At 33.5% G+C, this 12,569-nt stretch overlaps 1 protein-coding gene across 1 annotated transcript in view; it reads right to left on the minus strand.

Moving 5' to 3' along the window:
• LOC129235211 (nuclear factor 1 C-type-like) overlaps positions 1–12,569 on the minus strand; it is a 64,658-nt gene that overhangs the window by 8,339 nt on the left and 43,750 nt on the right. The window contains exons 12-13 of the mRNA XM_054868920.1: positions 10,295–10,618; positions 4,979–5,106 (exon numbers count right to left, since the gene is read on the minus strand). Of these exons, the coding sequence (XP_054724895.1) occupies positions 4,979–5,106; positions 10,295–10,618 (452 nt within the window). The remainder of the gene's footprint in view (positions 1–4,978; positions 5,107–10,294; positions 10,619–12,569) is intronic.

A 12,569-nucleotide genomic window follows, 5' to 3' on the forward strand; every position in this document is an offset into this window, starting at 1 on the left:
CCGGTGACACACAACCAAAAACGCTCACATTGAAAATTTTGAACCATTCGTAGACAAAAGAAATAATCTTTTTTCTGATTTGTTAGTAAAGGAAGATTTTATCAAGGAAATGACGCAAGTGGTCATGGATGCGTTAATGCTCAGCAAAGAATTAGAGGAAAAATTCTTAATGACTACCAAAAGACTATCATAGCCAGCTCTTCTTCATAAACAGAACACGAAATTAGTTTGTTTTCTTTATGCATATTATGCATAAAAATCGATATAAGTACACATTAAACTTTTCATACAATTAGTCATCACTAGAATGAAGTATTTTTTTATCTACGGAACCTAATCCCTATTTTGAACCCATTCCCTATTTTTGATATTAGGTCTCAATTTACGCGGTTTCGATTTACGCAGCATTTCCGTGGAACATAACACCCGCGTAAAACGAGGGTCTACTGTACAAGGGTTAAGACAAAATTTGGTCTACAGGTATATCTTAAAGGGCGAGTTGCTCATTTATTTTTGGCTTCAGTCATCCCAAAAGGATGGATCACCGAATATTTTTTATCGTTTTATGTGACTGCTATATCTCAAGAAGTAATGCGAGGATTCATACAAAAATGTAGTATGCAAGTGAAATTAAACGAAAACAAGCCTTATTTTCGTTCTAAGTTGAGTTTCGTAATCGTTTACGTGAGTCAGTGTAATTAAATAAGCAATGAAAAATATACTGAATTTAAATATGAGAGGTTGAGCAAGATATAAATAAAATCTAAATTAGCCGTGTATTCCTCTCATTTTTGTAGCACTTTAACTAGCGTGTGTGTTAAATAAAAACTGAGTTTGCATTCTTATACAATTTGCGTAGTAAAAATTCAATAATTAAAACAGCATTTTTTTCTGAGAGGGGAAAACTTATTTGTTTATTATTATTATTATTATTATTATCAGTATTCTTTTCTTTCTGAATTACCAAGCTATATTGAGCTAGAACTATTACTTTTTGAAACTCATTTTAAAAATAAGTCTAGGTCAAAATTGATCTGAATAATCTCATTGATATCAGTTATTTCACCCTACATTGTGAAATTTTTTCTTTTCTATTTAAAATTGGAAAATGTGATTCAACTGACAAGCGCTACTTCGCAAGCGTGAAAGTATCCTCTTGAAAACCTCTAATAAAATAGCTGTTCTGAAATTGTCCCCCTTGATGTTCTATCGAATATATAAATTTCATGAATGTTGAGAATTGAAAATATTTGTCATCGCGTAGAGTCGTTTTTCAAAAATCTGAGTGAAAGACACCTGTTTTAGCAATTACGGGTTTCATTGATTTCAAAAGATTTGACAATGAAGATTTCGACGTAATTTCAGAATTTTACTCATAAGACAGAGTTTCCACGGCAATAATCTGTCATCTCTGTTAAACATTTGTTTTGCGGTCCCAAAATCCCGGTCGCAAAGGACATACAAATGTCCTCTCAGAGGAAGGTCTCGAGCAGTCTTGTTAAACTTCTTCAGTTTCATTTCCAGAAAAAGTCTCAGAACAGTTTTGATCTTACTTTAACCAACGTATATCTCACTGAAAACGTACAGTTTTTTTTTTTACAGTTCTTAGGGTGATGTTAAAAAATCTATGAGAAAATTAAATTTCATTAAGATACCTTTCTACTTGATTTCCACCCTGGCCCGTGATTTCGAATTTTTCTAGTGAAAGGGGAGAGGGAGGATAACGGGCATATAACCAATGCACATTTCATAGGATTGCTATAAAAAGCACTTCCACTTGTATATATAAAAAAAAAATTCAAAGTCGGGGGCCATTCCGCCTGATCCCCTAAATGACTGACCTGTCGCTACCGTAATAATATGCTAGAGTGAAGGAGTTATTTGTTTTTACTTCATTACGCCAAAAAATACAAACCGCCTATTCTCTTGCCATATTCACATAGCGCCTCACTATTCTTTCATTCGCCTTTAGAACAGTTTAGTTTTACTTCCATACCAATTTTTTGTCTGAATCCTTGCGTTACATCTTGATCCTTTGCTTTACATCTTGAGTATTATTATTAATCAGATTAAACGAGAAAGAGAAATCCGTTGCAGCAGCCTTTCGCATGTTTACGTTCTTAATAGTATACAGAAAAACGTATGTTTTTCTAAAAACTATTAATTTTCTGGAATTAATCTGATGCTTACGAATTAAGACAAGAGAAAACGTTTGGAATTTTTGAAGGAACTTACTTTGAAAGGCAATTAATATTCTTTCGCAACTTTTATGCTGAAAAGCATCGACGTACATTTAAATTTTTCGTACCAATTGAACTAGCGAATTTTGGGCCGGCGACATTTTGGACCGGCGACATTTTGGACTGGCGACATTTTGAACCGGCGATATTTTGGACTGGCGACATTTTGGGCCGGCGACATTGTGGACTGGCGACATTTTGGACTGGCGACATTTTCGACTAGCGACATTTTGGACTGGCGACATTTTGGGCCGGCGACATTTTGGGCTGGCGACATTTTGGGACGGCGACATTTCGGGACGGCGACATTTTGGACCGGCGACATTTTGGACTGGCGACATTTTGGACTGGCGACATTTTGAACCGGCGACATTTTGGACTGGCAACATTTTGGGACGGCGACATTTTGGACCGGCGACATTTTGGGACGGCGACATTTTGGCCGCAACATTTTGGCCCGCGACATTTTGGCCGCGACATTTTGGGCGTATACCGCCTTTGAGGAGTCCTCGGCTCGAAATCAGTACAGTGTAAGTTTTATAAGAGTTTTAGGGGGAGGAGGGCGGGGCGTGCACAGAGGGGAGAAGTGACACCTGTTGGCCCGGCCCCGAGCTTAAATGGGGCCTAATATTTTTAAACCTAGGGTTGAAAATATGGGTAAACAATATGGAGGGGGCCCAAAAGAAGCATTTGTGACAGCCCCAAAATTTCTGTGCAAGCCCCTGGAGGAGGAAGTGCACAGAAGTCAGTTTGGTAGACTTGAAAGGTCTACCGAACTGGCAAAGCGCCTGCTTTAACCCTGGACTTCCCTGAACTGAATTGGGAAAGAGAGCAGGAAGTCCTAATTGAAGGTCTAAATTTCAAGTGTGCCTTGCAGCTAATGAGAACTAGAACTACTTTTTTTGCATTTCTGCAAAATATTATAAATTTTGAATAGTAGCAAAATTAAGAATAAAAAAAACTTTGTTATTTTCCTTTTCTGACATTAGGAATTTAAAGAAAAAAAACCCCCTTCTGTTTTACGGTACAAAACATTTCGGGTTTCGGGGGGGGGGGGGGGCGGGCCCGTCAGGCCCCCCCTCTGGATACGGCCCTGATAATAATTGTAATAAGTTTTTACTTTGTTTTTATGAAACTTTTACGAAAAATTGCTCAAAAGTTTAGGTTCCCCGTATAACATTGAATGTTTAACTTTTAAATACATACTTTATTTTTCTCATCAGTCTTCTAAAAGCAAAAAGATGAATATTATTTTGTTTCCAATGCATTGTAAGAAAATAACATTCAGATTAAACAGAAGCTAAATTTGGCAAAGGATAAATAAAAAATGTAGTCGAAACAAAACATAAAATAAATAGAATTATTCTAATTATTTTATTTTCTATTTTGTTTTGTTGTTGCTCAGACGAACTTTATAGCTATAGAAAAGCTTTGATTTTTTTCTTATAGAATGCGTTTTGTTCTTAGCAAAGAAAGTGGATAAAGTTTTTTCGTACTGTGAATAACAGTTTTAATGTGAGGTATGTAAAATAATTAAGTATTATCGTTTATAACAATTCTTACTTTTAAATCAGTGGGTCTTTATATGTTCTGTTGCTTTCATTTGTATGTTCTATTGAGCCAAAATTTAAGCTATTAAAAAATTTGCACCTTATGACTTGGTCTCGATATTATAAGGTACACATTCCTTGATTTACATTATTTCAAGGTCTCCTACAACACGGTTTCGATACAACATGAAACACGGTTTCGATACAACAAGGTACACATTGACATGATTTTTATGATATGTACATAATTAATTAGACTAAAAAAGAAGTTAAAAAACTATTTATAAAAAAGTCTCATATAACATGGTTTCGATACTACACGGAACGAATTAACTGTGTTATACGAGGGATACACCTGTATTTCAAATCTGACAAAGTAACTGGATGTTTTTATGAAGTTTAACCCGGGAGAACTCACGGTACTTTTCGTCACACGAACGCTCGCGGAGGACTCCGTAGGCCCGGAGTGGTTATTTCAGTAAATTAAGTTTGCAAAATAGAAAAAAAAATGTGTTTTCAACACTGAATTATAAATTGATAAACAGCCTCTATAATATGTTTTAAAAAGTAAAGTTTAAGAAAGTTTTATGATACATAAATCTAAATCTTCTTCTGAGCATTACTGATGATCGCTTTACTGTTCTGTGTCAACTTCTTCTTCATCATCTTCATTAAGGGAGTTCTCATCAGTTGAAACCTCAACCAACAAGGTCTGCAACCTCTTCATTTCATCTTTGTAGCTTAAATGGCGATGCATTTCACAATCTCTTCCTTTATATTCACAATCTGAAATGAAAAGCGTGAGCGCTCGCTCCGGGCCTCTGAGGCACAAACCGGAATTTTCTGGGGGTTCAGGAATGTACATTCCTGAAAAGCATGTGGTCAGTATGTAAGTCACCTCGAACGCAGCTACTGTGGATCTCATTCATTTCCGTTGAAGGGGTGATTTTTGGCAGCGTAGTTTTGTAATGACCGGGCCTGAGAGGCCCGATGAGAGTTCTCCCGGGTTAAAGTTGTGCTAAAAAAGAAGACACCATTCGCGTAAACTTAAAACACAATTGCGCAGAGAATATTGTTTCTGAATGTGAATTCCCTAGTGATTATAACTAATTATATTTTTCTAGTCTTTTTTTCTATATTTTACTATTTTCAGAATGCATCTCCACTTAATTGATAGGATAAACATACCTGTGCTTGTGGATGTATGTGTGCAAAAGTATGCTCAGGTCGGACTAGAGTTGTAAAAGGACTGTTCAAAACGGATCTACTTAAAGGGGGGGTATCAGCATTACTCACAGTAGGACCTAAATAAAGAAACAATAATAGACAGCAACATTAATTCTTCATGACTGAATAGCATTCAAAATAATCAATAAACATCTTGAAGAACAGTTAGTTTTTATGCCATCAAAAGATTGGAGATATAATTTAAAACAATGTTCTGATTAGAGGTGGGCAATGTCGTTCTTTTTAATGATCTGTTCATCAGAGGATTGTTCATTCTTTTGATCCGTTCATTTAACCTGTTCATTTGAATGATTTCGTTCATTTAAAAAAATTGCAGGTGATCTCTCTGCATGACATACTTACGTACATTCTATATGTTTCATTAGACCAGTAATATTATTTGAAGGGAACATAACTAAAATTGTCTTAAAGTAAAAAAATATGCCTATGAAAAATGAGTCAAAAAACTTGATTCGGGTTTAGATGTGTAAAGCAATTTTAGTTCATTTTGTAAGACATTTCTCAGTTGCCGAATGGGAAGAAATGTTTTCCATTCCAAAAATCGCAGATAGGATTTCAGCATGTCAAAAAATTCAGTTATTAAATTTTTCCCGTGTAGTTTTACCAATAGACCAGTATAACAGGGGTTCTCAAACTGAGTGCTGCAAAGTGTCTAGAAACTCACACCTTTGAATTGAAAAAGGGGGTTCTTTGAAACCCCTAAACACGTGTATTCTGTAATCTGTTTATTTGTGCTAAACAACGTTGGATATTTCCTGTTATAATCTACGGAGGGTTTGTCAAATAAGGTGATATAGACCAATTTAGCCATTCTTCCATTTTTTGATATCAAATAGTAAAAGTTCGCGTAAATAACTTCATCATCATCATCATCATCAGAAATCATAACTGATGATAAAGCTTTATCAAAATGCAATTTTTAATAACCAGGCAAAAATGTAGCAATTATTATTACAGAACAGTGGTTCAAAAACTACCAGATCTTACTCTGCTGAAAATTTTGCTTACATGGTTCACTATAGATTGCTTGTGTAAAGAAAAGTTGTTTATTGTTCTTGTAGCCTAATTTACACAGTTGAGGAATTCACAGAGATAAATGCCGCGGTGCACCTTCTTTTTTTGTGAGATTTGATAACCTAGAAAAGTAGATTGTTGGCCGTTAAAGCTGCGGTTAGCCTTCTTAGCACCCTGGTGTCTTTATGATATGACACCAGAGTAACAGGATGATCATGTGAGGTATGTGCTGCACATATATGCACAAATTGCACGCAGGAGTGACAAAAAAGAAAACAGAAAATAACGAATCTTTAGTAGTCCCAAATATGACCATCGATGTTTCTCCTTTACATGGAAGCAAACATGGAATCTTTGATAATGTTTTTGAGGTTATCAAATGTGGCTTAATATATACTGATATTAAAAATGTTTTCGATTTGTTTTAGTTTGATAGTACTTTTTGGCAATTTTGTCTTCAATTCTGCGTGAAGTAAAATTTGCCCAAAGTATTCCTTATTGTGACCCATATTCCATTTTTGGGGTCAGATCGCTTTTCTTTGCTGAAACTGACCAAAAACATAAGTAAAACTTAAATTTTCAATTGGTTTTATTAATTTTTTTCCTTTGTTTTTATGAGTCAACTGATAAATGTGCAAAAGCCGGATCAATACAATCATAAAGGAACGAGCTATTAGGTTTCAAACCTTAAGGTAGTCTTATTCATCACACTTCATGCAGTTATCTCAAAAAATAAAGATGGATTATAGGGTGCCATGAGAAAATCTTAATTCTTCAAAGGGTGCCGCAAGTCAGAAAAGTTTGAGAATCCCAGATGTATGACGAAAAAAGTAACAACAAATACATCGGTAACTCAGCCAAAGTACTGGATAACTTAATTTTAAAAAACAGACTCACCTATTATTAGGGAGGTACAAAATTATTCCTCAGTACCGATCAGCAATAATCCTTTTTAAAATCACTGGATATTGAATGTAAAATAAGCAACTTGGAAGTCCTCAAGTTAGTTAAAAATAAAGCCAAATCAATGTGGATGGTAGTTGATAGAGATGTTATAGAAAACTAAAGGATGGTCAGAAAATTGATCAAAAGGCATTTTTAAAAATAATTTTGGCGACAGAAAGCGTGAGAAAGATTTTAGCAGTTGCGTGGGGCAGGAAGTGTGCATTTTGTCAGTAGCCCAAACAAGTTACACAAAACGTTACTAATGGATACATTGGAAAACTGCGAATGAAGTGCAACGGTTAAAGAAAAATGATGAATAAAAAGCAGAACATAAAAAGGTTTGAAATGAATGCATTATACCTCACTGAGAAAAAAGAAATTTGAGACTGATTGAAAGTTAAAGATTTGAAGATGAATGTAATTTTTTAAAACATATGATTTTATTACAAGTGCATCAATAAAATGCTCCAAACTGCTCAATGTTCAAAAGAACAGTCGTTCATTTTTTAAGAGAACAAACGGGAACTGTTCATTTTGAAGATTTGTTCTTTTTAACCCGTTTGTTAATGTACGACACATCTCTAGTTCTGATTAAAAGTTTTGAATATGTGACACTATTTATTGAAGAATATATGAAAAATAACATTCCTATAAATAAAAATAAACTAATCACTTAAACTCACATATTTTTAAAATTTGCATTACAAATAAAAAAAAAAAAAAGTTTTAACCAAAGTATATTTGAGAAAGAATTAAAGATATTTAAAAGATATGTTGCATTAAAATAATATAGAAAGGACATAGTACTTGAAAATTGTTACTCTTACCACTAATGAATGTGTTAATTCAACGCCAGATAGCTTTTCATCTATTTATTGCAAAGAATATACACAGATTTTCAAACAATCCAATAATGATATGATGAATAATATGTACTTGTAATTGATTTAGCTTTTTCCAAACAGTCAATAAGGATTATTCCTTGCCAATCCCAAAAGACAGTCGGCATAACTTTCCTTCTTTGAAGGTCACCTTATTTGGAGCATACTCCCTGCTGGCCATCTATAGTTCAAATTTTTAATTGTTCTCAGGTGTGTAGTGGTGTCTCCATGTTTCATCCACAGTGACAAAATGATGCTTAAAACCCTGTGAATTTCATATAAACAGCTCTCCTGGGAATATTTAACCCAATTTTGCTTTTGGTCAACTGGGAGTAATTGCAGCAATACTTGTAGATAGCTTTTTCACACCTACGTATTAATGCAAAATATTATGTATCCATTCAATAGAGATGACCACAGCACTAGCAAACCCACATACTGTCGGCCCCGCTTAAACAAATACTGTCAGTTCTAAGAAATATTATTCAATTAAGCAGGGATTTTTAACATTGCACCTACGGCATGGGAAATTTTTCGGTTCCGGGATATTTTATTCGTATAAAAGTGGAGTATTCCTTTATCCATTACGCGATTAAGCGGGGTCAACAGTACTTCTAACATATCATTTATTTTCATATCATAGATTTTATCAATGACTTCTGGAGTATAGTGGCTTTGATAGGACCTCTAGAACAGTCAGCATTGTTTTTGTTATTTGACCACTCTGAAAATTTTGAAACCATATATAAATTGTTCAAATCGAAGGTGCAGACATAATGTTTGTCAAGCTTCTCCTTAGTCTTCTGAGGCACATTGTCTTTCATAAAGTAATGTTTAATCAACATTCGAAATACTCTCGTATCCATTTTTTAAAAATTGTATGACTTTCTAAATTTAAACAATTGCCAAACACAGAGAAATAGAATGATCTGGCTGTAACTAGGTGTGTTTTCCTCCAGCAGATGTTACAAACTAAAAATAACCTCCATTCCTTCCATATGCAACAGTGGTGCTATCCTGCAGATTTTTTGCAAATGTTTCAAGCCATTCTCGTAGAGATCCCTCACAAAATTTACGGAAAACAAAAATTTCACAAAAGTTCTGAGTACAAAATGAAAGGTTTTAGCTCATTTTAATTTCCTGTAATTTTTAGATAACTGGAAGTTTATTTCTTAAAACTGCATTTAAAAAAAGTCAAACTTAGATATTTTACTTAGACATTTTTTTCGGCAAGGAAATGAAAATTATACATTCTGGCAGATTCCCCCCCCCCCCCCCGAAGGATGCTATGACTCTTCACATGGACAATACAGATACAAGACGCAGATACCCATGCGTCTTTCTAGTCAAAAGTTGGAGATAAGTAATTATTATGTAACTCCTCCTAGAATTTCCCACCTTGGAACAAAAATCCATCTTTTGCTATTTTTAACCCCCGACGCACAAAGGAAGGGGGTTACAAGTTTGATGTGTCGCTGTGTGTGTGTGTGTGTATCTGTTTGTGGTACTCTAGCGCCTAAACGGGTGCACCAATGTTGGAAAAAAAAATGTTTGTTCGAAAGGAGAGTTGATCGAGAGTGTTCTTAGCTAGGTTGCATCTTTGGATGACATTAATTAACGAAAATATTAATTAAAAACCTCTAAAAGTTTTTCAATTTTAAAAATGGCTAAGCCTTTATTCACGCAATTGATAACCGAAATTCATTGTTGACCCATAAGGAAATTAAACGCAATGATTTAAAATTTTTATCTGTTGCTTGTTTCTATTTGTTAGCAAATAAATAATTGAAATTGATTTTTAATAGTAAAAGGATTTTCCATTTTCCTTCTTGTTATGACTCAGTTGATGGTTTTTAAAATTTTTAATTTTATCGTTGCTTGTTGGCATTAGCACAAGCTATATCTGGAACTTTTGCAAATAGCAGGATTTTAAAAATTAGAGGGGAAAAGGCAGAGAGAAAGAAAATACATAAGTGAAACACATGTACAAATAGAGGTAAGTAAACTACAGTTGGCGCAAATCTAACCTGGTGGCAGCGTAATGCTGCGATTAGGATCTGCGTAGCCTTTACAATGTTTGATGTCCCAACTATCCACAAAAAATTTTATTCCTAATGAGTGCCACTTAATCTCTATGGTTTAATTAGATGACATTTGATTATGAACATCAAAGTGGTAAAAGAAGCTTTAAAGAAGAAAATGGCTGGTTTCTTAGTGTTTATTGTATTTGAATGTAATTTTCTTTTCCGAAACGTATTTAACATTGCATTTTAAGATCAATCAAAACAATAAAACATCAATTTCGAACACAATTTTACATATTTTGAAAATTCAAACAAAATCAGTAAAAGTAAAAAGTAAACTCATACATACACAATTAAAAGTTTAAAAAATACAGAGAAAACTAAAAAAATACCTGAAGATGAGCTTGGTGGTGATAACGGATGATCTGACACATCATCAGGCACTGGACTACTACATCTTGGATCATCATCATTCCTCATGGGATTACACCTTGGATCGTCATCTTGCAACGGATTATCATCATCTTGCATAGAGTGACAGTGTGGATCATCGTCTGACATTGGATGACACCTTGGATCATCATCCTGCATTGGATGACAATTTGGATCATCTCCTTGAATGGGATGACAGTGAGAATCATCATCTTGCATAGCATCATTCGATTTTGGAGACTGGGGTGATTGTGGAGGTGATGAAGGTGACACAGAATTGACACCTAAAAGGAAGAAAACAAAATATAATTTTAGGTAAAATTTTATTTTTTAACAACAAAAAATCTTGCAAATTATTACCAAATATTCATTTAAAAAAAGAAAAATTATCATTCAGAGTTCATAACTAATTTTATTTTTACAGAAAGTTAATAATCATGTGCCATGATTAGATAAAGGTAGAAAAGAACAATGGAGACAATTAATACACAAGATTATAAAAATAAAACATATACATGTGATTTTTAAAACTTCAATCCTCATGAAGTATCAAAAATTTGTTGCTTGTAAAATTCATCAATGACATTTTATTGAATAACCGGCTTTGCTGGTCTACCTTGAAAATAAAAATTGTGTCAAGTGACTTATGTTCAACAATCAGGCAATCAATAAAAGAAAAGAAAAAAAAAACATCAGGCAAAATTTCCCTTACATATTATATACAAAATTTCCCTTATATTCCCCTGACGATAGATATTAAAACACTTTCAAGAAATTAAAATGAAAAAGATGGATTTAAAAAGCATATCCATGGAAACACAATAAAATAAGTTCAAGAAATACAAATGAGAAGAATGGGAAAAAAAAAATAGATTCAAAAAGCGTAACCGTGGAAATGTGAAATAAAATGGTCAACAATTTGAATGGACATGAGATTTTTTGAACTTCATTTAAAAAGTCTTGTAAAGTTTTATCCTTAAGAGATAGAAGCTTAGTTTTTCAACCATAGGTCGAGATAAAGCTAGAGTAAAAAAATGTCGCTTTTTCCAATGGTGTCAAAAAGAAAACTATGGGACAATTCCTTCACTTTTTATTGATAGATTTAATGAAGTAGTGCCTAAATTTCAGCTGAGCCTAAAAAAATTTGAGTAAAAAACGCAAATAACTTCCGGCGTAATTAAGTTAGAGCATTGAAACAAATTATGTAGAACAAGGAAATTTCTATGCTTTCCAACAATATATAATATTAATATGAACAAGTAATTTTTCACCCCTATATTCGGGAATTTATGTGAAAATTGGGCCTAAATTGGAATAAAAAAAGAACTAATCATCGAATTTTTTTCGAACAGGTCTGCAAACACTCCCAGTGCTAAAAGAAAGATACTGTGAAAATTTCAGCAAAATTGGCGGGGTAGTTCTTGAGTTTTGTGCGTTCAAACAAACGGACGCTTTTTGGAGACTTCATTTTGTACTATACTATGTAGAGATAAAGAGCAATTTTCTACAGAAATTTGCAAGTTGGGGCCCCATAAAGTGTGTATGCTGGTCTCAGTAATGTGTTGATAAAAATAAACTGACTGTTTCCCTGCAGGCCACATAAAGGTGGCTGATTACCAAAAAATAGTTTAAACCCACTAAATGCCAGCTGCAGAGAGAATTACGAGCCAGAACAAGATTTTTCGGGCAATATCTCTGTTCTGATTCTAAAATGGGATTTTATTTCAATGGGACAACCTACTTGATTGATAGCATTGCAGTCACTTAATAAGTCTTGAGATCACAAATTTGTTAAAAAGCAATTTATATTAATTAGTTTCTAACTTTTTGGGGGTGTTATGTTTCATGAGAGCATGATAATTTTCAGGAAAAAATTTTGCAAATAACATTCTGAATAAAATCACGATTGCTTATTCAGCAGAAAAACACATTTTAACAACAATTAGATCACTGAAAATCATAAAATTTAAACTACACATTAGAAATGAGAGTTCAGTATCTTTCAAATGAAATATGAATTTAATGATTTTTTTCCCAGATCAAACAAACAATGAATCTAAATTTAAAATAAACAGAATCATAAAAAATGTTTGAAAATAAAAATGGTTTCACTTCTATTTTATTGAAAAGAAGAAATAGAAAAAATGTTTTAGTGTTATTTGTTTTTGACGAACATATTTTAACAAAAATATCCTTCCTATATTCAAAACTTTTGAAAAGAGATTTTTTTTTCAT

Source organism: Uloborus diversus, chromosome 1 (genome assembly GCF_026930045.1).
Source record: "Uloborus diversus isolate 005 chromosome 1, Udiv.v.3.1, whole genome shotgun sequence".
NCBI classification, from domain to species: Eukaryota; Metazoa; Arthropoda; class Arachnida; order Araneae; family Uloboridae; genus Uloborus; species Uloborus diversus.